Raw genomic sequence first — 25933 nt, forward strand, 5'->3', positions numbered from 1 at the left:
CTTTTCAGTGTAACTTGCCCCTTTACCCCTAAATACTTCAGCAAGCATCTCCTAAGACCCCTCTCCCTTAACCATCTAATTCAGGAAATATAACTGTGATAGGATTCCATTATGGAATGTCTAGATCACATTGCAAATTTGCCAATTATCCTATCTGTGTTGCTTTTTGAAATGACCTTTAAAAAGACTTATTTCCAAAACATTGGCTATTTGCAACCATGAGGTCATACGCTCATGAATAACTTAAAAATCCATGTTAAATTAATTTTTTCTGTTAATTTTTGTTTTTATCAAAGCAACGCATGTAGTTAGTTTTAAAAACCCAACATTAGGGAAGCACACTTGGCCCAATGGATAGGGTGTCCACCTATCACATGGGAGGTCTGTGGTTCAAACCCCGGGCCTCCTTGATCCATGTGGAGCTGGCCCATGTGCAGTGCTGATGTGCGTAAGGAGTGCCCTGCCACGCAGGGGTGTCCCCCGCGTAGGGGAGCCCCACGCGCAAGGAGTGCGCCCCGTAAGGAGAGCCACCCAGAGCGAAAGAAAGTGCAGCCTGCCCAGGAATGGTGCCACACACACACAGAGAGCTGACACAACAAGATGACTCAACAAAAAGAGACACAGATTCCCGGTGCCACTGATAAGGATAGAAGCGACCACTGAAGACTACACAGCAAACGGACACAGAGAGCAGACAACTCGGGGTGGGGCAAGGGGAGAGAAATACATAAAAAATAAATAATTCTTAAAAAAACCCAACAACCCAATGCTCTAAGACTTACAACGAAAACTAGCAGCGCTCTGCCTTGCCCTGCGCCCTCTGCAGTGCAGCCCCCAGCAGCAGCTGTCTGTGATTCACCGCCATATTTCTAGACATGCTTGCATGGCTGTTGTCGACTTCCCTCTACGGAAGGTTCGGCTCTTCTTTATGGCCCCAGTGGGTGGCTGGGCCTGGCAGGTGAGGGGTGCGGGGTGGCTCAGCCCTGGGTCATCTTACTGTGCCCTTCCTCTGGGACTAGAGAGAATTCCAGCTGTAGTCCCCCACCCCACTGTGACAGCCCCCCACTTCCCCTGTCCCCTGGGCTGGGGTGGCCACAGGAATCTTTCTCAGCTATCCATCTCCCTCCCCTGCTGAAGACCTTGCCATGGCTCCCCAGTGCTCCTCGGGTGAAGCAAGCTCTCACACTTGGGTTCGTTCTTGGGTTCTCTGAGCCTGGTCTGTTTCTCTGTCATCACCTCCCCCACTACCACTTTCCCCTCAGCAAAACTGGGCTGTGCCTCGTTCTGCCAATGTCCCAGCTGCTCCCCATCACTGGGCCTTTGCACAAGCCATTCCCCGGGCCTGGCAGGCCCTCCCCAACTCTCCCCTCGGGTGAACCTCTGTGCAACTGACCCCCTCCTCCAGGAAGTCTCCTCTGATTTCCACTCCCAAGAGCTAATCTTGCCCTTCTCTGGGCACGTCTGAGAAAGCTTTTTTGGGAGTGCATCTGGGTGGCTGTCACCCAGGTGGATCCGAGTGAGGGGGGAGGGGGGTGGCCATCGCATCCTGCCTGGAGTCCTTCCCCAGCAGGGCTAGGCGAGTCTGGCTAAGCCCTGGTTGAGCTGACTGCCTGGAGCCCAAGGCCTGGCCATAGCCAGGCTGGGGCGGGGCAGGGCGGTTCAGTGTCAGCCCCAGTGCGGGCAGTGGGGGGGCGAAGAGCTAAAGGAGGAACCTCCTCCCCGGAAGTCCACTTTCCCGGATTCTAACCGTCCCTCCCAGCCGCCCACGGTCAAGGCCAGCCCGGCCAAGGTGAGCCGAGGACAAGCCAGGCTGCCGTGCCAGGTCTCCCGGGGCGCTCAGGGCGCGGCGCTTCGGTGGCTGGCCCTGGGCTGAGCACAGCCTGTGCCTTGGCCCATTTCATCCCCACATGGCACCTCGAGCCATGTGCTATTATTAGCACCCCCATTTTCCAGAGGAGGCTGCCGAGGCCAGAGAGGAGTCCTGCCCAAGGGCACACAAGAGCTGGCCCTGGCCATGGCCACTGGGGGCTCTAAGTGCTTTCTGAGTACAGCCCTCACCACAACCCCGGTACGGGTGAAGCGGACTAACAACCTAGGCCCAGAGATGTTCGGCCGCTGACCCGGCAGCGCCCAGCTAGGAAGTGGCAGAGCCAGGGTCTGAGCTCAGGCAGTTGCTGCGGAGCTTTCACCCCTTCCTTCTCCAGCTGGATTGTGAGGGTGGCCAGGAGGCGGGTGATGATGACATTGCCACTCAGACGCAGCACACTACAGTTTGCAAAGCTTTGGCATACTCAGCATCTCCTCTGACCGTTGGGCTATGGAGGGGCCAATTCCCATTTTATAGAGAAGAAGAAATGAAGACCAGAGAAGGGAGGTGACTCACCCAAGGCCGCCCAGTGAGCTAGTTGAAGGGTGAAGGTTTGAGCCTCTGTGCGACACCCAGGCCTCGGCCCTCCCCTCCCCGACTGGCTGGACACCCTGAGCCGGGTGCTTCATGAAGAGAGGAGCTTCGGGCACCCAGGGCAGGGACAGAGTTCTGGACTGGGGGCTCTGGGGAGAGTCCCAGATTTGCCTCCGGCTTCCTTTGGGAACCTCAGTCTCCTCATCTGTACAAGAAATGGGCGGGATCTGTTGAACTCCAAGGGCGGCTCTGGCCTGAATCCACCGCCTTGGCTCTGACAGAGGCTCGGGTATGGTGCTCTCTGCTCGCCTTGCTGCCTTCCCCATTAGTGCAGCCCGGTGGCCCCATTTTGGCTGCGGGGTGTTTTTCCACCTGCTGGCAGCCTCCTCCCTGCCACAGGCAGCTGGAAAAAGGTACAACCAGGCCCCAAAGGGTTGTCCTGAGACGGGAATGGGGAGGGGGGCTCCCCTTTCGTCTCTCTCATCAGGCTTCCCCTGTCCCTGGTGGGCATTTACTCTGGGCTGCTTTGTAGCAGAGGAGCCAGTCATCCGTCTGTCTGTCCATTTGGCAGACAGACTGTGAGCTCCTGAGGGCAGAAGTCAGTCTAAGGATCAAGCTTGAGAAGGGGTGAGTTCCCCAGTCTGGAAACATGCCAGGAGAGGCTGGGGGTGGCAGGGAGGTGGAGCGGGAGAGAGGAACCCCAGGGGGGGTGAGATTGAGGGGTGCCGGGCCCCCTCCTCCAGCTCCTGGTGTGACGGTCCTGAGACCCCGTGGCTGGGGTCTGCCCGCTGCGGGCAGCCATCGCTGGCCCCCGCGAGGGAAGCTGAAGGGGCACAAAGAAGCGTGAACCGAGATGCCGCAAGGCTGTGCCCGTGAGGCCATGGGGCAGACGTGACCTGGGCGTGGATAAGCTCAGAGAGCCCGCGGCTCTTGTCTCTGCAGGAGCCACGTGGGCCACCAGCGTCAGGTGGCCCTCGGCAGGGAGCCACAGCCCTCACGTGTATTCCCGCTGTCGGGAAGGTCCACGAGGTGGGGAATGTTCGCTGCGAGGCCTGCCTGCTCGCTAGCTCCGACGTGGACCTGCCCGGAAACTGCCCACCACCTGCTCCTTCTCACCACGTCTGAACCCTTTCCTGGCTATGGCTCTGGCCCGGCCTGGGACCTGTGCCTCCGCCTGTCCCCTCTCACCCTGTCCTGAGCGCTGCAAGACAAGGTTATCACCTCCCTTTGACAGATGAGGAAACTGAGGCCCCAAGGGGGTGGGCACGTGGGCGGCAGTTGCAGAGTGTGGCCTGACACCCAGTGTCCTTCCCGGTGGCCTGCCCACCCCAGGAGAGTGAAGTCTATGTGCCGATGACACCAGGGTGGGCCAGTGCCCCCCCCAGGGCATACCCTGAGAGTAGGGGTGGGATGGAGGGGGGGTCTTTTGCAGCAATGTGGCCACAGGTGTCGGCCATGCCCATGACAATTGTCATTCCAACGGTTTGCACTTTGCAAGCACGCCACACGCTGTCTGGCCTCTGCTCGTGGTGTCCTCTCCGCCCCATTTGCCTGGCTCACTCCTACGCATCCTCTAAGTCTAGCCTCTGTGCGCTCATTAATTCAACAAACACTTCCTGAGCCTCCAGTGTGGCCAGTTGCCCGCGGCGAGCCGAGGGAGACAGTCCTCCTTGGCAGAGTCCTCAGGCTCTCGGCGGAGCCGCAGGTCACCCACAGGCCAGCGGGTGGGCAGGGGCTCTGCTCCAGGGCGTCCGTCTGTCTGTCCCTCCCTCCCTGGACCTCTGCACTGAGCCGGCCTGGAGGGCAGCAGGAGAGCCTGCAGGGCTGGGCAGGAAGGCTGTGTGTGGCTCGGTGTGAGGGGCTGCATGTCACTGCCACCCACATTCCACTGGGGAGAGCTCGGCCCCAGGGCCACACTTGACTGCAAGGAAGGCTGGGAAATGTCACCTTGCTGGGAACCCAGGTTTGGCAAATGCCCGGCCAGTCTGCAGGTATAATCTCACGAACACACTGTCTTCCTTTCCTGGGGCCACCGTGACAAATGACTCCAGTCGTGGTGGCTTAAAACCCCAGAAATTCAATCTTTCCTGGGTCTGGAGGTGAGAAGCCCGAGATCGAGGTGTCGGCAGGGCCACACCCCATCCGGAGGCTCTCGGGGAACCTTCCCTGCCTCCTCCAGCTCCTGCTGGCTGCTGGTACTGCTTGTGGCCCGGTCACGCTAATGTCCATCTGTCTTCACACTGCCTTCTCCTCGGAGTGCCTCTTGCATCTGGACACTTGTCATGGGCCTTAGGGCCCACGCAGATAGTCCGGGGAGGATCGCCTCACCTCAACATTCTGAATTCCATCTGCAAAGACCCTTCTCCCAAACATGGTCATGTTTGCAGAGTCCATGGATTAGGACGTGGGTGTCTTTTGAAGGGCCACCACCCAGCCCTCTGCACACACGAAGTCTAACTCTCGAGTGTTCTGAAGACAGAGCCCAGGAAGTGGGGGTGGGGGAGGTTTGAATAACAGGGAGACCATCACAGCCTGGGGGCAACAGGGAGACATCCCTGAGGAAGTAGCACTGGAGCCCAAGGATGAGGAAAGCGCAAACTAGAAAAGGGGAGAAAAGAGTGTTCGAGGCAGAGGGAACAGCACGTGCCAAGGCCCTGGGGTGCCAGGGCCATTTCAGGATGAGAAAGGTCAGTGTGCCTGGAGTGCAGGAACAGAAGGGAGAATGGCCTGGGACGGGGTGGGCGCCGATGGCAGGGGTGGGAATTTGGAATGTTGGAGTGGACATCGCTTCCCCTGGGAAGCCATCTCTGACCCCTCCCGCCCCCAGGCTGGGTTGGGGCTCCCTGGGCTCCCTGAATGCCCCCATCATGGCCTCAGAGCATGTGATTTCCCACCAGCCTTAGGGTGGGTGCTCGATAGATGTTGTGAATGATGCCGGCATGAATGAATGCATGAGAACTGGCCGTCCAGATGCCACGCTGGGAGCCGCATCGCCTGTCCCGGCCTTTTACTCACCCCCTCCCTAGCTCCCTGGCTCTCGTGGCTATTGGTTTCAGGTCAGTCGAAACCCCTTTCCTCACTCACGAGACCCTTCCAGCTGCCACAGCCCTTCTGGTCCCTGCCCAGGGTCGACATTGCTCATCGGGGCCACAAGAACTTTCCAGAAAAGCCCCCCAAACGGGCTGCCCACCCGTGGGCCATGATGAAGCTCAACCACCTGGAGGCTACAGACAAAGAGCCCCACCCATGGCCCAGCTCAGGAAAAGCCTGTGCGACCGCATGTGGTTCCTGGGGGTCTGGAGCGCACATTCTGGGGAGGGGACCCCCTACTGACACTTCCCAGCAAAGCCTTTGAAGGCTCTGGCTTTGCAGCAGGCCAGGGCCCAAACCGTGTCTCGTTTGTGCTGTTGGCCTCTGGCCTGTCCTGGGCTTTCTGAGTCTCCATCTCCTCACCTGTAGGGTGAGGAGAATGACACTCACTCTGAGGGGCCACTGTGAGTGTCACACTAGATGGCAGTTCTAAGTACCTGACCCTCATGGGATTCTCACAATGGCCCTAGGAGCTGAGGGCTATTAGCTGCAGTTTACAAATGAGGAAACTGAGGCAGAGAGGGTAAGTGACTGTATCAAGGTTCTCCAGAGGCCATTATCAACCAAAGTGCGGTCATCCAGCTTGGACACTCCTTGTCCCCTTCTGGCCTCCCCAGGCCTGGGGACTGGTCTCCAGTGGTAAGGCTTTAACCAGCTGTGGCAGCCAGTCTGCAGCCCAGTGCTTTCCAGGAAAGCATGTCGAACCACCTTTTTCCTCTCCTGACACTCTCCTCAGGACACTGAGGAGGGGGTCCCCACAGAAACTATCCCTCAGCTGTGAGCTCCCCTCACACCAGGGTCATGGGACATTGGTGCATGCATTTGGCTAGCGGTCACTGCAAACCAAGCTACGCCTGAGCCCGGTGGCTGAGAGCACTGGATTTATTATCTCCAATGAGTCTGTGGATTGGCTGGGCTTGGCCGGGTGGTTCTCCTGCTCCATGGGGTATCGGCTGGGGTCACTCGTGGCTGTTGGCTGGGGTGCCTCAGTTCTCCTCCATGTTGTTCCGGCTCTTTCTTTAGTGGCAGCTGGCTTCTAAGAGGGCAGAAACAGAAACTGCAAGGCCTCTTAAGGTCTAGGCCTGGAAGTCCCAGAACATTATTATTATCTTAAAAAAATTTATTGCCCCCCCTTGCCGCTTGCTTGCTGTCTGCTATCTGTGTCCATTCTTCTGTGTTTGCTTGTCTCCCTTTTTGTTGTGTCATCTTGCTGTGTCAGCTCTCATTGGACGTGCAGGCTCTCCGCAGGTGCAGGCCGACAGATCTCGTGGGTGCGGGCCAGCTTGCCTTCACCAGGAGGCCCCGGGACGCAAACCCAGGGCCTCCCATATGGTAGATGGGAGCCCAATCGATTGATCCACAGCCGCTTCCCCAGAATATTATTTCCTCTGAATGGTCAAAGCAAGTCACAGGTCTCCCTCAGATTCAAGGGGAGGGACCATAGACTCCGCCTCTGGTGGGAGGTGTGGCAAAGACACAGTGCAAAAGGGCATGGATGGTGTGTGTGTGTCCTTCTTTGGAAACAACCTTGCACACTTTGTGTGTGTGTTGTGGTGGAGGCCTCTGGGCTTGCTGATGGAGCTGAGGTGGAAATTGCTCTGCTGAGATGGAGCCCCCAGACCCCTGAGCTGCGGGGCTAGCTCAGCCACCACCTCACTGGGTGACCTTGGGTGACCACGCCATGATGGCTGGTTGAACACCTGCTGTGTGCCAGGCCCAGAGCGAGGCCTGGAGCCGCAGTGGAGAACCAGGTTCCCATCCTCGTGGAACGTTCAGTTGAGTGAAAGGAAAAAAGCCCATGATTAGACACCCACCAGCTAGCGTGGCCTGCGGAAGGGCAGGGAGTGGGGCTGGAGCACCTCTGAGGCGCATGAGGCCAGGACGAGCCTCAGGACAACCTGGAGGAGAAGTCCTGCCCCATCCTAAGCCTCTGTTTCCTCAGAGTTGGTCAGATGGTCCCCTGGATCCTGTGGCTCCCCCGCGCTATCAGCAGGAGGCTGAGGAGGCGGCACCTAAAGGTTGAGACTAACTGGGCTAGAGGCTTCGGGGTGGCTCCCGCCATCTAGTTTCCAAAGCAGGCACCCCAATCCCTGATCCTAGGACCCCTCTTGTTGCTGAATGGCCTTTCAGGGTTCTGGGCTCTGGGAAACCAGGGGGCCCTCCCCGCTGTCTGAGAGCCCTGTCTGTCCCCCCCATCCCTCCCCCAAGACACCAGGATGCTTGGAGTCCCTTCCTCACCTTTGACCTTGGGCCTGCTTAAGCCAGGAAAGCCCCAGGAATCTTTTTTTTAAAAAATAATTTATTTATTTATCCCCACTCCCGCCCTTGTTGTCTGCTCTCTGTGTCCATTCGCTGTGTGTTCTTCTGTGTCTGCTTGTCTTCTCTTTAGGTGACACTGGAACTGATCCTGGGACTTTCCAGAGTGGAAGAGAGGTGTTCCATCTCTTGCACCACCTCAGCTCCCTGGTCTGCTACATCTCTTATTGTCTCTCCTCTGTCTCTTTTTGTTGCGTCATCTTGCTGTGCCAGCTTTCTGCTCAGGCCAGCACTCTGCATGGGCCACCGCTCGGGCCAGCTCGCCTTTACCAGGAGGCCCCGGGAATCGAACCCTGGACCTCCTATATGGTAGACGGGAGCCCAATCGCTTGAGCCACATCCTCTTCCCGAACCCCAGGAATCTTACACAAAGTGCACACCAGGGTCTCTCAAGCTCTTTGGGGTCAGGCCCCAACCCCCCACCCACCCTGTGTGATCCTGGGCAAGCCCCCTGCTTCTCTGAGCCTCAGAGTTAGCCCTGCCTCCTGGGGCTGTGCATGAAGGTCGGATGCTGGTGAGGGCTTGAGGAGGGCAGGGCGGGGTGGGGTGGCAATTCCTCTGGAGAAGAAGGTCAAGAGAAGTGTCAGAAAAGGCTCAGCCTCCTGGAGCATGTGTGGGGGCCTGGCCCCTGGTGCTCCTGCCTCACCATTCTGGAAGGTTCCAGGCCCAGCTGCCCCCATGGGGGTCAGAGAGACTCTGAGCTAGCAAATTTGTCCCTAGGCAGTGTTTACCTCAGCCCGGCAACTCCTTATTATTGCGTTCGGCCCAGAGAGGGGTGTGATTGGAGATGCCCAGAACAATAAACCCCTATCCCACCTGGGCCTCAGTTTCCTCATCTGTCACAAGGAGAGAGTAAAGCTTCCCCTGCTTCCTCTGCAGCGGGGTCTGTCAGGATGGAAGGTGACAATATAAGGCTTGAGCCTTTCAGCCAGCGTGCCAGGCACTGAGGTCACCCAGGCATGGTCCTCGCCCTTGAGGGGCTCACTGCGAGGGAGACCTGTGCCCTGGCCCACCATCAGCAGCTGGCAGGAGGGGCCGGTGGGTTGTGGCCCAGTGACCAGGCATTGCCCAAGGAGCCCTCAGCCACGGGTCTGGCTTCACTGAGCTCTGTCCTGGAAGTTTACAATGGTCTTGTGCGCAGCCAAGGACACGACACCCCCACTTCTGGATGGGCTTCTAAGACCCTCAAGTGCGTCACAGTCAGGGGACTCCCCCAGGGGACGGAGCTGAGCCCCCTTCTCCTCAGCACTGTTGGGGGTCTTTGCAAGAGCTGGCCTTGGGGTGGGAAGGCCAGAGCCAGGAGGGGCAGCTGCCATGGGACAGAGGCCTGGTCAGGACCCGCAGAGCAGGCCAGAGCAGTCCACGCAGAGGGGCCGTGCTGCCCACAGCTCAGAGAGGCCCGGAGGGATAGGTCAGCCGATGTGGCGGTCTCGTCTGGGTGCAGCATGGGCCAAGGCCCACTCTGTTCATGGCATCCTTAGCTGGTGGTGCCCAGCGGGGGCTCTGGGGGCGCTGGCCGACTCAGGGTCACGCTGGGGAAGCTGGAGACAAAGTTTTGCCATCTTCTCCTGACCTGTTGGGACACAGAGGTTGGGGGATGTCAGTGTCGCGACCATGTCCCCCGGCTGAGTGGTGGGCTTTAGGTGTTGTTCCACCTGTACCCGCCAGGTGGAGCTAGACCCCAGAGAGAGGGAGAGGGGGCTGGGGGTGGGAGAAGTGCTGCTCACTGACCACCCGGCCACCTAGAGGAAGGAGGCAGGTGGACCCACCCTTCCCTCCCTGCCCACTCCCCTTGCGGGGGTGGGGAGATACCAGATGTAGCTCCCAGGAACTTGTACTGGCAGAGCTCCTCGCTTCCAGCTCATCCACCCCTCTGGCACACTGCCGTATTAATCATCTCAAAACACCGCTGATCATATACCACCCTGCTCTAAAACCTTCAGTGATTCCCCAGTACCCCTGGGATAAATCCCAAACACCTTCAGGGCCCTCTGCCATAGGATGCCTGCATATCTCCCGCTCTGGTCTCATCTCCAGACAGCCCTGCTGCCTTTTGGGTGTGCGGCCCCGGATGCTTGGACTGCTCAGCATTGGCTGCCCCAGTTCCCTTCCCTGGGAGCTCCCCCCGTCCCCGCAGCTCTGCGCCGGCAAGCCTTACCTGTTGGTACTGTCTCAGCCACCGCCGGCTGCCTCCTCGCTGGGCTTGGATCAGCTGCTCATTGTCCTCCAGACTCCCCTGCACCTGCTCCTGACTGGGGGCATCCGACCCTTCCGTGCCACCATCGAGGCCCTGGGACCTGGGCTTCTTGGGCCCCTGTCTGAGGCTCAGCGCCCGGTGGAGTCGGCCCTCGGGGGTCTTCCCCAAGGGCTCCTGGAGCTTGCCGTAGGGGGTTCGGGGTCCTCGCCAGGACTGGCTGCGCTGCCCTGTCCCCATACTTCTGGAGGCTGCGGGTGCAGGACTGCTCAGGTCCCTTGACAAGACACTGGTTCTCTGAGATGGTCTGGAGTCTCGCTCAGCTGACAGGGCCAAAGGTCGGTGCTGCTGAAGTGGCCGTCGTAAACCGAAGGGCAAGCCACACAGGCCGAGTCATCTCTGAGTCACCCTGCCCTCCTCCTCCCCACCTTCCAGGGCAAGGGGCACAGACTAATGGGCCGGATCACATGGCCGCCACCTCCTCCTCCAGGCAGCCTTCCTTGACCCCCGCCCCCAAGACCTCGCCTCCTCCAAACTCCTGCAGGCCCAATTGTCCAAACCTCTCCAATGACCCTGAGCACAGATGGTTCGCGCCCAAAACAGAGATGGGTTTTAAGAAACAGGACAGCCTCCGAGCTGGGGGTCAGGAGGCCTGGGTTTTTCCCAGTGCTGGCTCTGCCCCTACTTTTCCAGCACAGCAGAGTGGTAAAGAGCTCGGGCTCTGAGGACCGACGGGTTCTGTGTAAGTCACAGCTCTATCACATGCAGCTGTGTGACCTTGGGCATGCTGCTTCGCCCCTCGGTGCCTCAGTTTCCTCATCTGTAACAGGGACAAATAACTCCGGTGATTGGGGTGAGGAGTAAATGCACAGGGCCTGGCGCAGATCTGGGGCGGTGGTGACTATTTTGGGGAGATCTTTTCCTCCATGGTCAGTCTTCTCCTCCGTAAAATGGGTCCTTGTGAAAATCAAATGAAAGAGTGAATGGGGACGCCTCTGAAAGTGAGACTACCAGCAGCAGCTCTTCCCGCCCCCTGCCAAGACGGGTCTTGCGTTGGGCCAGCAGATTCCTTGGTATCGGGGCACTTGAGAGTTGGAAGGGACCTCACACACCTGGTCTGAACCACCCTTTTTTGAGCATTATTTTCCTGGTTCCAGGGCTGTAGGTCTCAATGTATTTCATTAAGACCTCCCGGGGCTCAGTGGAGGTGAATATTGTTAGCCCTGTTTTATAAATCAGGACACTGAGGCTCAGCCCGTGGCAGAGCTGGGCCTCTAGCCCTGCTCAGCCTGGCTCTAAGGCCCGCGCTGCAACCACTCTGCTCTCCTGCCTCCTTTACTGTCTGAGCGTGGATGGCAGAGGTGGGGGGCGGGAGCGTGCTGTCCTGTCCCCTGGGTGTCTGGGATCAGGGAAGCGCTGGCTGCAACTGTTGGCTGACCATGGCCTCCTCTCCCTGGGGCCTGGCCTCGCCCTCTGTCCTCCTTCCCAGAGTTCCTAGGTCTTCCTGGGGAGACCGGGCCCTAAGGCGCTCCGCCAGAGGGGCTACCGCAGGGAGACAAGGAGCCCCGGCCCTCTGCCCCAGCCCGCCCCAGATGGGACCCTGCCCTGCTCCTATTCCAGATCTTCACCCCACCCCCACCTCACCAATGTTTAACCCACCCACCACCCTGACCTGGTTAAGAGCCACAGAGCCCTTAGAGGATCTCCAGCCCCCTTGCCCCATCATATTCCACGCAAATCCGCACGGTCTGAGCCCAGGAGGAGCTGGCTGACTCACAGACTGTCAAAATGGGCGGGGATGTGAGTCACCCACTCTGCATCAAGCCCAGAGCTGCCAGATGCGTGCAAACTTGAAAGAACGTCCGAATTCCACAGAGGATGAGGAGAAGGTATGCGCTGCCTTCCTCCCCTCCCTCCTGCCTCCCTGTCCCTGCCTGGCAAGCTCTCGCTTTCCAAGACCCTACTCAGGGGTACCTCCCCGAGAAGCCGGCTCTGACTCCCCCAGGCTCGGGTCACTGGGCAGGCCTCTCTCCTGACTGCTCGGTGCGCACAGTAGGACCGATTGCAGAAGTATGCCTTTTCTCAACAGGCCGGGTGTCCCTTGCAGGCTAGGACAGCATCCCTCTCATCTGTGTCCCAGGACCCAACACAGTAAATCCTTGGTTTTATTTCATTTAATTTTTATGTATTAATTTTTTTAGTTAGGCCAGTAAAAGAGGTTATTGGGTAACGGGGGAAAAGAACAGAGCTTGCTGAGAAATGGGAGAGAAGGTTGGAAATACGCACCGAGATTTCGTGTGGCAGTCACTGGTTTTAAATATTGCAGACTAGTATTATCTATCGCTGGGTAACACAGCTCCCCCAAACTCAGTGGCTTAACCTTCCCATGTCCACAGTTTCTTAGCTTAGATTCATTTCATGCACTCTAAGAGGGTATTGGTGGCAATGTGGCATTATCTTACATATCATCTCACACACTGAGATAAGAATTGAGAAAGAATACTCGTCGCTGGCTCACCAGGCAAAGGACCCCCAGTTCGGAGGGGTTCCAGTGTGAGGGAAACAGCTGCGCCTTGAAACTGATGAGACCCTCTAGTGCCTGTTTCCTCAGGTGGTGCGAGGCTCGAGTGGTCGACACCTGGGCAAATGTCTCCCGTCCCACTACTTGGCTTGGTCAGAGTCAGGACCCGTCCCTGTACCTCCCTTTCTTCCCTTGAAAAATGGGGTGATAAATCGTCTCCTGCCTTCTCCCAGGCTTGTCCTGAGGCGTGGATGTACCTGAAGGTGAGCACAGGGACAGGCTGCCCAGATGCAGGTCCTTTTAGTGACTCCATACCCCTGCCTGGTTTGGATGATGCCTCGCAGCGAGGCCGGGGCGAACAGGGGAGAAGCTCTGTCCTGAGACTCTCCGCAGAAAAAGAGAGATTCTCAGGTGTGCGTGGACGAGAATGGGAGACTGCCTCTGGCTTGGGGGTGGGGGGAACGCAGGCAGACTCCCTGGAGGAGGTGGTGTTGAAGCTCGGCCTCGAGGCGAGGAGGAGGGATGCAGGTAGAGATGGGGGCGGGAGTTGGGCAGGTGAGCAGAGCCTGAGCACAGGGAGGGTTGTCCTTGGGTGGGAGGAGCCTGGAAAGGCAGGCGGGAGCTATCCTAAGTCCTCAGCTATGACAAATACCACACGATAGGGTGGCCTAAACGGTGGGAATGTATTGTCTCTTGGTTTGGGAGGCTGGAAGGCTTGCTTCCCTCCAGGGTCGCCGGCGCTTTGGCTGGCACACAATCCTTGGGTTCCTTGGTCAAACCACAAGGCACGTGGCCAGGCCGTCTCTCTCTTCTGGGTTCCACGTTCCAGCGTCTAGCTCCTCCCGGTGGCTTTCTCTCTTATAAGGCCTCTAATAATAGGATTAAGACCCATCGTGATTCGGGTGGCTGCACTTTACCTAAAAATATCATCTTTCAAAGGTGCTATTTACGGTGAGTTCACACCCACGGCAACGGGATGCAGATGAAGACAAGGAGTTTTTCTCCTGGGGTACATACTAATTCCACCGTTTTTCTGGGGCTTCCAGAGCCAGAAAGAGGAATTTAACTGAGCCTGGGAGGGATGGAGCTCGCCCTCCGGTCCGAGAGTCTTAGCCCTGTGGTTTCACTTTACTCGTACAACCATTCCAGAGGTTTTCCTCAATTCTCTGATGAACAAACGGGCTCAGAGAGGGGAAGCAATTTTGCCCAGGGACACACAGTCAGTAGCGCATCTTGAATCCAGGCCAGCAAAGTCAGCCAGCAAAGTCTTCACAGGTTCAGAGGTTCATCCCTCTGTGGCCTGGCCGGGGTCTCAGTGTCCCAAAGGATGACCAGACCCAATTCTGATGGCCAATGCCGCTACAGCGTCGCCTTGAAAATATGGCACCCACCAGCGGGTGGGCCAGAGGCTGCGCAAGTATACCTATTTAATTTAAATTGTTTGTATATATTTCAACTGATAATTTATCCTTACTGTTTGCCTGGGCGGCTCTTGCAAGACAGGGCATTTTGGGGGAACTAGAATGTGTCCACTTTGGTTTTCATTTCCCCTTTGGAGGCTGGAATGCCAGGCCATCAGCTTCCATGCCAGACCTTGGCCGCCTTGTCCCTTGGAGAAATCAAAGGGATGGATGGGAAACAATAACGCTAGTGACTCTAAGAGCCCCCAGGTCCTGAGGGCTTGCTCAGTGCCAGGCTCTGGGCTAAGGGCTTCACATGGCCCAGATCGCCTTTCCTTCCCAGGGCACTCTGGGGAATTAGGCAGGATTATTCTAAATTTACAGACAAAGCAATTGAGCCCAAGAGGAATGGGGTCAGAGAGCTCTTGATATTTTTTTTTACATCTGCAGTGTGTGATGACTACTGACATGTCCCTTCTAGCCTAAGCCTGTTTCCTTTTCTGCAAAATGGGGCCGAGCAGGACTAGCCAGGGTGCCCCGAATTTCCCTTGTTAAGAAACACCAATTGCTGGATCCTACCGCAAGCCCACCGCACCACGCAGGGCGGGCTGGGGGCCTGAGAAGCTGTTGGTAAGATCAGGGCCCAGGGGACCCTTAACTTCCGAGAAATCTTAAAAAACAGACCCTTCCTCTCCTGAGGACTGTGATTTTTTTAGGGTTTGAATTTCAAGCCAAAGTCCTTCCTTTGAAAACTGAATCCCACACCTTCTTGCCTGCTCTTTTCTCGGGGTGGCTCAAGGCAGAGCAGAAAGAGTACAGCTGGTGCTCAGGGTTCCAGAAGTTCAGGCCCGGCTCTGCCCCTGTGTGAAGCGAGAAAAGCCATTTCCTTTCTCTGAGTCTCAGGGTTCACACCTGCAAAATGGGTCCAGCCTTCTTGCCCACCTCCCAGGCTTGTTGGGAGAACCAGAGGACCTGGGCTCAGAGCGGGAGGAGGCTCATGCCCTCCTCTACCCGGGCTGGAATGGGCTCTGGCACCCTGCAGAAGGGCTGGAGCAGCGGTGAGGAGTCTTCAGAGACCTGGGATTTGGGTAAGTGGGCACCAGAGCAGGTGTTGAAGAGGGCGGAAACTGCATGCTGAAGGCAGCTAAGGGGTTGGGCTGTGGGTAAAGGTAGGAGGGCCTATTTTGGAGTCACCCCAATAAAACTGGGAACACTTTGAGGGCAGCTAACCCATGCCTTTGCTTCTTAGGGGCACCCATAGGAATGGGATGAAGATTAAGAACATGTTTTTTTTCTGGAGCACAGAATCCAGCCTATCACAGGACCCACTCCCTAGTGGAGCCGGCTAGTAAGATAGGGAATCAATAGATGGATTTGGAACCTGGCAAGAAGTCCAGTAGATATCAATAACCACCAAGATGGCTGCTGGAGGACCCTCCCCAAGATTCTGCCATTCAGTACAGGATTTCCTCTGGAAGCCAGGAGAAGCCCTGGATACTCCCCAAGGACTTTATCATTGGGCCCTCCTGGGGGATTGATGGGTGGGGTAATCATTCAAAACAGCAAACAGCTGGAATTCCTTCCCTGCTATTAGCAAAGGGGCGGAATAATTAATGGTTCAAGAAGCTGGCATAAGGCCTGAACTCATGCTCTCTCTTGATTTTGATCCCTGTTCTTGCCCTCTGCATTCTGCTCTCGCCTTTTTTCCTCTACCATGTGGCCACACAAGTAAAACCTGGGTATTTATAATCTCTAATGGGGGCTTGTAGTCTGTAAATCAGCCACTTTATCACTTTTCAGTCCCTTCTTCTCTGCCTGAGCCCCATGATCTATTATTTTCTCCCATTTCTCATCCCTCCCCGCCTGAATAAATTACTGGCCTAACTCACCCGATGTGCTCTTGAAATTCATTTCTGCAGCATAGCCAAGAACCTAGACAAAATCTGGTAACACTAGGGCATGGAAAACAGAAGAGGGCAGATCTCAAAATTAACTCAAGGCAGAGGGAAGCTGAGACATCTGCAGCCTAAAAATACAGGGAATAAAATATATACACATATATATAGGGGAGATGCTCGAGTGAAGCCCGACTTGGCTGGCAGAAGGCCCAACCATCTTGTAGAGATCCCACAATGAACTCTGAGGGCCCAGTGGAACTGTGCAAACTGGATGAGCAGAGCAGGAAGTGACAGAAAAGCCAGGGGGAGGGGTGTTCCTGGGGAGGAGGCAACGGGGATAAAGGAGTCTTGAAACTGAGTATGTGGGGGGAAGTTTTGGGATTTAGGCTCTGAGCTGGCGCATTGGTCCCTAGGCAAATCCATAAACTTGAATTCATAAACTGCAATGGGATGGCTATGGACAAGGGCACAGGGCTGCCTCATGCAGTCATCTAGGTTGTACACTGCACAAGAGCTCCTGGCTGATGGGGCAAGCTGGAGTTTTGCTTGCTCCAAGCTTGCTCTGTCTGTCCTTGTGCTGGGGTGGTGCTTCAGCTTCCTGCAGCACCTTAGCACAAAGGTGCCCTGGGGGCTGGATTAGGACAACTTCTCCTAATTGTCATAAAGGCACCACATAGGCTAGTGGTGGTCTAGGAGTCCCCCCATGAGTCTGGGTGGAACAGCCTGTACCCCTTGAGGGCCTGGGTAAAGGGCAGCATATCAAAAATTCTAGAAGAGCTACCCCTGAACCTCACCCTCCACCAGGCAAATTCCTCGTCCTCCCCGTCCAGAGAGCTCAGAAGCTCCAGCCTGCGGGAAAGGGGTCTGTTCACTGAGGATCCACTGCCCTGCCCTCTCTTTCCACTACTAAAGGTTTAACCTTGAGGACTTACCAGCAGTCAGGCTATCTGAGGCTCCAGCTGCCAGAACTGGGTTAATAAAAATAAGTGTGACTTTATTTTGTCATCACAGGAGGGGGGATGGGGGTCTGGGAATCTGGGTTGACAGCATGAGCTCATCAGGGCAGAGCACGGAGGGGTGGGCTCTTTCTGGGCTGGAGGTGACTGTTATTAGTGGACGATCTGTGGCTTTGTTGGGGGAGTGAGCCCCTATCCTTCGGGATGCTTCTGATCATTCAAGCCTCCTCATTCCTAACTGCCCCAGGCTTCCCTCCTGCTCCTGCTCAGATTGTGCTTCCACCTTGCAGGTGGCTGTCCTTACTGCACCACACAGCTATGACCTTCCTGCCTTTGCTTGAGCATTTCCCCTTGTCTGGGATCCTTTTTACCAAGATCTTCACCTGATAAACTCTCAATTGTCTATGTATATCTACCCCTCCACCCCCAATCATTGTGTTAGTTTCCTGGGCTGCTCAAGCAAATACCATGCAATGGGGCCAGCTTAAACAAAGGAATCTATCTGTTCAAAGCTTTGAGGCTAAAAGAAAGTCCAAATCAAGGTCTCATCAAGGCAATTCTTCCTTCCCAAAGACTGGCATTCTGGGGCTGGCTGCTGGCAATCCTTGGCTCTTAGCTTGTCACATAGAAAGGCACACGGTGATGTCTCCTGGTCTCTCTCTTATCTTGATGTTCAGTTTCTGGCTGCTCCCTCTATGGTTTTCTCTCCCTATCTGGATTTCATTCCATTTATGAAAGACTTCAGTAATAGGATAAAAACCTATCCTGACTGAGGTGGCTCACACCTTAATTGAAATAACCTCACCAAAAGAGTCTTACAATGGGTTCACACACACAGGAATGGATTAAGTTTATGAATATGTTTTCCTGGGGGTACATATAGCTCAAAACCTGAGTCTGGAGAGCTGGGATTTTAGTCCTGGTCTGGATACTAAATTGGATTGACCCAGGGTAGGGCTTCTGCCAGATAGATGGGACAAAGGACAAAGAGACAAGGAAGTTGGACAGACAAACTATTTACAGAAGAGAAGGGAATCCTAATCTCTCTCCAAACTCAATGAGTAATTTCTAGTTAACAAGATGTTCTGGTAGTCCTTCATTCTCCCAGCAGTCTGGAATCAGGTTATTATTTTTTTTCTCCATACCCTTTATTTATTTTTAAATTTCTGTCCCCTTCCCCCATCCCCCAGTTGTCTGCTCTCTGTGTCCATTCTCTGTGTGTTCTTCTGTCACCGCTTCTATCCTTATCAGTGGCACTGGGAATCTGTGTTTCTTTTTTCTGTTGCGTGATCTTGTTGTGTCAGCTCTCCGTGTGGGCGGTGCCATTCTTGGGCAGGCTACACTTTCTTTCACACGGGGCAACTCTCCTTACCGGGCGCACTCCTTGCGCGTGGGGCTCCCCTACGCCGGGGACACCCCTGTGTGGTGCGGCACTCCTTGCCCACTTCAGCACTGCACATGGACCAGCTCCACAAGGGTCAAGGAGGTCCCGGGTTTGAACCCCGGACCTCCAATGTGGTAGGCGGACGCCCTACCCGTTGGGCTAAGTCCGCTTCCCCTCTCCATACTCTTTAGTACCATCTGATGTACCTACATTTTATTTGTTTATTGTCTGTCTCCTCTTATTGGAAGACAGGGATTGTAGTTTGATTTGGTCCCTCCCATATCCCTTGGTTGGCACACAGCTTGGCATGCCAGGCTTTCCTTTCATATCTCAGCTAAGCCTTCTAAACCAGCTAGGTCCTGAGTTGCCCCACTTTGCAGGTTAGGAAACGGAGGCCCAGAGAGTTATGTGTCTTGTCCAAGGTGACAAAGAGAGGGACTCCTGACTACCCCCACCACCTCTGCAGCAAAGGACAAAATCACGTAAACCCCGGGCACAAGCGCCTTCTCCTTCCTTCTGCCATTCACCAACGTTTTCCCTCCGTGCTTTTCTTCTTCCGCTAGCACAGATCTGAGTCTAGCCAGGATCTCGGAGACCAGTGCGATCTGTTATGCTTGCGGTTTGGAGAGCCACGTGCTACTCGGGTGAATGAATCGCACGTCCCCACCCCCACCGGCAGCCAATCACAGCGCGTAGTAGCCCGGCCACTTCCGCCTATTGCGGGCTGCGGCCGAGGCCAGGCGGCCCACGTGGGGTTCCGGAGACAAGGGAGTAGGCGGTGACGCGCCAGGGGCGGGCTCCCCCAGCCTCGTCACCAATCCAGGGGCCCGCTGGAGACGCGAGGGGCGGGGCCGACGTGGGGCGCCAAGGCTTAAACGTGACCGGCCGGCGGGCGTAGGGCGGAGTCCTGACGGCGGACGCGGTGAGCGACGGGGAACGCGGCCCAATAACAGGAGGGGTTGGGCTGCCTAGGCCAATAGGAAGTCTGTGAGGCGGGGCCGGGGCCTCAGCAAGTTCGGTTGCGCGGGGGCCGCAGCTGTTCCCTGTCAGCGGAGGCAGCGGCTCTGGCAGCGGCAGCGGCGACGGCGGCGGCGGGAGCAGAGAGCAGGTCAGTGTCGGCGGCGCTCCGTTCTTTCCTCTCCTCCAGGCGGGTCGGAGCGGGTGGGCGTGCGCCGGCGCCGCCGCCGCTGGGGACGCTGAGGGAAGAGTCGCGCGCGCCGCGGCGGACGCTGAAGGAAGAGTCGCGCGCGCGGTGGCGGCGCGGGCTCGACGAGTGACGGCTCCAGGCGACAGCGGCGGGCGGTGCGCACCGCGACGTGCGCCGCCCCTGCCGCCCCTCCCCGTCCCCCTCCCGCCGGGGGCCGGCCGCGCGCCGCCCCCGCCCCCGCCCGCGCCGCCCCTCCAGCCCTCGGGCCCGTTTCGCAGCCCGAGAGACGGACGTGCGGGGCCCGCGGGGGCTCGAGCCAAAGGCTGCCGGGTCGCGAGCCCGCGCTGCCCCCGTCGCGCTGGTCGCGACTCAGCCCTGCGGACACCCGGGGCGTGTCAGGCGACGGATGACCCGTTGGGGAAGCGCCCGCACCCGCCTGCCGTGAATCTTCCCCGGGAATAACCTTGGGGACCCTTCTCACTTCCACGTTGCTTCGGACCGGGCAGCTTGAGGCACCGCGGTGATTCACCCCGGGCTGCCCGGGGGGAAGGCCGTGGGGCTGGGCTCGGCCCGTTACTTTTACAGCTTTTCGTAGTTTATGCGGTGCGTTCGTCCTGGGCGTGAGCAGCAGCCAGCGCTGGCGGCGGCCCCCTCCCGGGCTCCCACTCAGAAGCCCCGGCTCTGAGGACCTGCCCTGCAGGTTACTCCCTGAGCAACTTCCTCTGTGTACTTTGGGCAAGTTGGTTCACCTCTGGGGAGCCGGTTCCTCCTCTCACCAAAGATGGGCTTAGGCCAGGTCCTAGGTCAGTAACAACTTTGAAATTCTTCAAAGTGTGTCTTCAATTCTGGGGAAAAGAAGGCCAGGGCTCACGATCCCCTTTATTCTCTGAGCAAACTGAGGCTCAGGGAAGTGCTGGCACTTGCCAGATCACCACGTGCCTTTCCTGTGGCTTCCTCACCCACTGCCACCAGTGGAGAAGGGAGAGCCTTCCTTCTCCCATGTCAACTCTCCCTGTATTTGCTGCATATCCGGTGCTGGGGGTGGATGTGTGCAGCATTTCTGTTTCAGATGCAGCTACCGCTCTTTGTGTTACCTCTTGAACACTTAGTCACACTCCTTTGCACATCTGCCTTGTGCAGCCCCTGGTCTGGGTGCTGGGAGAAGACATGGGAGATGAGGTTAATCCTTGTCCTACAGCTGCTGACAGAAACATGCAGGGATTGGAAAATAAGCAAAACCCAAGCAGCCTGCATCAAAGTGGGTAGTGAACCCTGGGAGCAAGGGCTGGTCCCATGGATGAAAGTCTGGCCTGCAAATTGGTCAAACCACAGATTAGGCAAGCGGGGAAGAGAAATGGAATGGGCTGGCCTGCAGGGTAGATTTGGGAAAGCTTTTGCGATGGAGATGAGTTGTTAGTCTCTTTATTTTTTATATTTATTTCTCTCCCCTGCCCCCTCCCCCAGTTGTCTGCTCTCTGTGTCCATTCACTGCACGTTCTGTGTCCACCTGTATTCTTGCACCCAGAATCCATGTCTCTTTTTGTTGCATCATCTTGCTGCATCAGCTTTCTGTGTGTGCAGCGCTACTCCTGGGCAGGCTGCACTTTTTATGCACTGGGCAGCTCTCCTTATGGGGCGCACTCCCTGGGCATGGGGCTCCCCTACGCAGGGATGCCCCTGTGGGGCAGGGCACTCCCTGTGCGCATCAGCACTGCTCGTGAGCCAGCTCATCACACGGGTCAGGAGGCCCTGGGTTTGAACCTTGGACCTCCCATGTGGTAGGCGGAAGCCCTATCCATTGGGCCAAATCTGCTTCCCTTGTTAGTCTCTTTTGATGCCCCTGGAGCTGGCAGTGAAGAAGTAGTGATTGGGTTTGAGTACCAAACTCATATGGAGGAGATGTGAGTTTCAGCTAGAACCTGCAAAAGGAAGGCCCAGGAAGGTAGAAGTAGAATGTGGAGAAAATTGCCCTTGCCAGTTGGGTGAGAGAGATTTGATTGGTCAGTGCAGAGGCTTCTCTAGGAGCTGTAACAAGGTGAAGGTGCTAGAATTTGCCAGAAGTAAAGGTGCAGGGCAGTCAGAGCCACGAAGCCAGCCTGAGGAAGTGAGCTTGGCTCCGAGACTGCTGGGAGCTCGGTTGGCGCTGAGGGTCCAACCTGGCCTGTGGATGTCTGGTTTGTGGAACGTCCTTGAGACCAGCATAAGAAACAAAAGAGGGGCAGGCTTTGTGCATGCTTGCTGAATTGGAGGAGGCTGCCAGCAAAGCTTCCTCAGTGTACCCTTCTGTGCCTTATCTCCTTAGCTCCCTCTCCCAACTCTCTCCAGCCAGGCTATCTGCCCTTTCTTACCCCCAGGATCCCTGCCTTGAGGTTTGCCCTGGTTGCTCTAGCCCTCAGTCCTTCCTGTTGTTGATGTGCCCATCCTTGTAGACTGTCCTTTTTTGTCCTGTGCTTGGTTTCTTCCTGCCTCACTTCCAGGCTTCTGGGTGCTGTGCGGGCTGTCCTCCCCACACTGCTCTTGGAGGCTCTGGGACAGGTAGCATGGCTGGACCTCAGATGCAGCCTCTTATTCCAAGTGGCAGCTCGGTGTCCCTCTTCCCTGTGTCTTCTCAGAGTCCCTGGCACAATACTGGGAACAAGTAGGTGGTGGATAAATGTTTTGGATGAGTTGGTAGAAAATGGCTCAAATTGGAAACCAGGGAGGAGAAAAGGATGAGGGTTGGGGAACACAGAAAGGAGTCCTGTTTCACTGAGGGGGCTGCAGGCATGACCAGGGCTGTCGTCAGTAGTCAGGATGTCATGCTTCCGCAGGAGCGGGAGCTGCACTCAGGTCAACGCTGCCCTTGAGGGTAGCATGGCCTTCTCGTTGGCTGCCTCCCAGTAGCATCTGGCCCTCCTGCATGGGCCCCTGCTCCTGATGTCAGTGCTTTGGGGCCAGTTTCTCACCCAGAGGTCCCTCACAGAAGTGGAATGTTTGCCTGCTCATGTTGAAACCTCACCTGGGACTGGCCATCTCTTCACCTCTGACTCTTTTTTTTTTTTAAAGGTTTATTTATTTATTTCTCCCCCGCCCCGGTTGTCTGTTTTCTGTGTCTATTTGCTGCGTCTTCTTCTTTGTCCGCTTCTGTTGTTGTCAGTGGCACGGGAATCTGTGTTTCTTTTTGTTGTGTCATCTTGTGTGTCAGCTCTCGGTGTGTGTGGCGCCATTCCTGGGCAGGCTGTACTTTCTTTCGCGCTGGGCGGCTCTCCTTATGGGTGCACTCCTTGCGCGTGGGGCTCCCCTACGCGGGGACACCCCTGCGTGGCACGGCACTCCTTGCGCGCATCAGCACTGCGCATGGCCAGCTCCACACGGGTCAAGGAGGCCCGGGGTTTGAACCGCGGACCTCCCATGTGGTAGACGGACGCCCTAACCACTGGGCCAAGTCCGCCACCCACCTCTTACTCTTAGCTGCCTTCTAGTCTCAGCTGTGGACACTCTGCCAGACTCAGCCAGGGAAGGGGCCTGGTGGTAGAAGACTGGAAGATGATGAAAAGAATAGATGCTTTCCTCTGACCTGCTGAATTCAAAGCTTGCTTCAGCTTGGCATTCTAGGCCTTCTACTCTGCCCCTAGACCCACTTCTTGGGCTTTTGCTTCCACCTGACCCTATGGTGCCTCCTGCCTCAGCTCTCACATGACACTGTTGACTGCTCCCCTAAATGTGCTTCTTAGTGTCCCTCCTCTCTCCTGCCCATGGTGACTTTGTTCCTTTGTTTTCTCTAGGGCCCTTTCCCACCTCTTGCCCTGTCAAAATTAAATTGTTCTTCAAGACTCAGCATGAAGTCTTTCTTCATGCTGTCTTTCATGCAAGTCTTTCTTGCACGAAGCCTTGCCTCATGTATTCAACTATATGTGGGCAGTAATAAAAATAAATAATAATAACTAGAGAACTAACTTTGATTATACTCTCACCATGTGGTGCCAGTGACCTTGACCCTCTTACAGATGAGGAGCTGGAGACAGAGAGGTGAGACAGAGAGCCCAGAGGCTCCCAGAGCCAGGACATGGCATGGCTAGGATTCACCCCCTGGACAGTTAGGCTCCCAGCCCACACGTGGGTGCCTCTCATGTATTATCCTCTTTTTGACTTCTCCTAGCTGGCCCCCAGCAGCTTACTTTTGAGCACCTGTGGAGGGCAGAGCCTGTGTCTTGTCTAAGGTATGTCTCAATCGCAATGTTGAATCGACTGTCCCCAGCATTCAATTTCAGCCTTGACGTAAAATGCCGAGGCAGCTGGTTTTCTCTGAGCGGGGATTCAATCTTTTTGATAGCTTGCTGGTCTCTGCTTCCATTTTGCTATTTATTGAGCAGTGGCTAGAGCTGACTGACAGGTGGGCCTTCCAAAAACAAGTGGTATAAAATTCCAGTAACAGAAAGTGGTTGTGTACCACATAGGAGACACATTAGCTCTCAGACCAACTCTCAGAACTAGCCAGAGGTGGCTAGTCCTTAATTAGCGTCAAGTAGTGCAGTGATATAGGATCCAGGCTCAGAATTCAGAGGAGAGGGAGCTCATGCAGGATTCTAGAAAGTTCTTGGCAAAGTGGGTCTGGGACTGGAGGGAAGCGGGCAGGAAGGTGAAGTGCTTCAGATGAACCGAGTAACAGGTTTTAGAACTTCTTTATATTTTAAAAATAAAATAACTTTAAAAAAAGAATGCATCAAAATTCCATCTAGAAAATTATCTTTGTAACATTGGATAACCATTCTTATCATTTTTATGAAGACTGTTAATTCTACCACTATCATAATGAAAAATATATAAATAAAGATGATTTGTCTCATTTATTGTTATATTTATTAATAAGTCCTCAAAGTTAAAAAAAAAAAAAAAGACTTTGGGTAGTGGGTGCCAGAAAAGGGATCGACTTAAATGCTTATTACTGGGAGTGTCAGCTAATGTGTGAGCATGTGCTCTGGGCGTTGCCTCTGGATGTCCCCTCCTACTCTATGATGCTGGTATTGCTACTATTCTCATTTTCTAGAGGAAGAAACAGGCTTTGAATGGTCCCAGGAATGGGTGGCAGGGCAGCAAGGGTGGAGTCCAGGCCTGGGACAGGAGGACCAGTGTGCCCCTAGCCCCTGTGCGCTTCTTGGTACCCTTGCCCTGAGATGGAAGCAGTTGTTCCACGGAAACAGTTCTTCTCTGGGTTCTAAATCCTGTGTTCTTGCCACCCGTAGGTTCTCTGGGGAGTGCCTGGAGAAATGAGGATAACACTTTTTTTTCCTTTCACTTTAGATAGCACCTGCCTTCTGGAGAGCAAACTGACAAACATCAAGGGTAAGTCCTGGCCCTGAACCCAGGCCTGTGGGGACGGGGTGTGCGCCCTCAGGAACAGCCCTGGTACTCTGAGTCTCAGGCTGAATGAGTCAAAAAGGCCAAGCTCTAATTTTGGGATACTGTCCTTTTAAAACACTCCTCATCTGCTCCCAGCTCTCTTGGTTTTCCCAGGAAAGTGGCATCTGACTTCCTGCTGGCCCCAGTGGGCAGCTGGCCAGTGTCGGCGAGAGACCCTCCTGGAAGGCTGTGGCTTTGGAAGCTGGTCTGGGGCAGGGTGGTGAGGCTCCTGGGGCCCTACAGGAAGACTCTGTAGGGCAAGGCCACATCTGAGAAGATTCCTCGAGTCAGCAGGAGACCAGGCAGCTGGGCAGGGAGGGACTCGGGGAAGCTCTGTCAGCTGGTTTTAAAAACTCTTCACACATATTTCCAGCGGTAACCCATAGCCTTTGGGAGCCACAAGACCACGGGGGTGAAGGGGGAATTGTCTCTTCTTCCTCCCACATGTGCCAAGGCAGCACTTCTCCACATAACTTACCGCTTTTAAGGTTTCCCCCTGCATCCAGGGTGCTGGGAGATCCAAGTGTGTCTCAGCCTAAATTCCAAAGCTCTCTGAGCGGTGGCTCCACCCGAGAGTCAGTCCTGTCTCCTGCTCCTGGCTGGCACGAGCATCCTAGCCAGGCAGGGTCCCCTCTGCCTAGAATCCTTTTCAGACACTGGCAATGCTTGTCCCTTGGTCGGCGTTTCACAGCAGGGTGCCATTGGGACTTAGGGGCTCAGGGACAGCTTTCCCCAGTGCTCCACATTGACTGCTCAGAGTGGTGATGCCTTTGCAGAAGGATTTTTCTTGGTTTTCCTCTCATTGTATAGAGATTTTCCTCTGGTGACCCTACATGACCCAGGAGTCTTTCTCCTGTCTGAGATTTTCCCATGGTCCTCTCTTGTCCTGGGTCTTGGGCCTTTTTCCACTCTGTAGTGATTTTGCTTAGAAAAGCTGATGGAATAAAGGCAGGTGGGTGTGGGTGGAGAATAGCACCACATCTTGATGAATTCCACCCTGCAAAAAGTTTCCACTGTCCTGCTCTCTCTCTGCTTCTCTTATTCCTCTGTCCATAGGTTGAATTTTACTGCTCTTGCATTCCTGGTGGTGGTGGTTGGGGTGGTGACGTTGGGTGACGTTCCCCTCAAACCTCCTGTCTCAGGGAGTGAAGGTGTTGAGGCCTAGGGAAGGCTGATTAGCAGAATCCAAGATTCAGATCCCTTTGTTTTTGTTTTTAGGATTGTCATTTTTTATTGACATGTCTTTC

The 25933-nt window shown here is 55.7% G+C and overlaps 2 protein-coding genes across 9 annotated transcripts in view; one reads left to right on the forward strand and one right to left on the reverse strand.

The window, feature by feature from the left end:
• Positions 1–7806: 7806 nt before the first annotated feature.
• On the reverse strand, positions 7807–10323 carry C10H11orf86 (chromosome 10 C11orf86 homolog). The gene is made up of 2 exons (XM_004481577.2): positions 9966–10323; positions 7807–9380 (listed from the first exon to the last, which is right to left on the reverse strand). The coding sequence occupies exons 1-2, from the start codon at positions 10239–10241 to the stop codon at positions 9285–9287; spliced, it is 372 nt and encodes a 123-aa protein (XP_004481634.1). The 5' UTR covers positions 10242–10323; the 3' UTR covers positions 7807–9284.
• An 8695-nt stretch (positions 10324–19018) lies between these two features.
• The window catches only part of PC (pyruvate carboxylase), a 110275-nt gene continuing 103360 nt past the window's right edge, over positions 19019–25933 (forward strand). Inside the window, exons 1-3 of one of the 8 annotated variants that reach the window (XM_004481576.4) lie at positions 19160–19268; positions 23446–23506; positions 24588–24629. The gene's annotated coding sequence lies outside the window, so the exon portion shown is untranslated. Of the gene's footprint in view, positions 19269–19502; positions 20111–23445; positions 23507–24587; positions 24630–25933 lie in introns of those variants that run through there. The other 7 variants (XM_071217942.1, XM_071217944.1, XM_058305116.2 and 4 more) reach the window with 7 other exon arrangements.

Source organism: Dasypus novemcinctus, chromosome 10, assembly GCF_030445035.2.
Source record: "Dasypus novemcinctus isolate mDasNov1 chromosome 10, mDasNov1.1.hap2, whole genome shotgun sequence".
Lineage (NCBI taxonomy): Eukaryota > Metazoa > Chordata > Mammalia > Cingulata > Dasypodidae > Dasypus > Dasypus novemcinctus.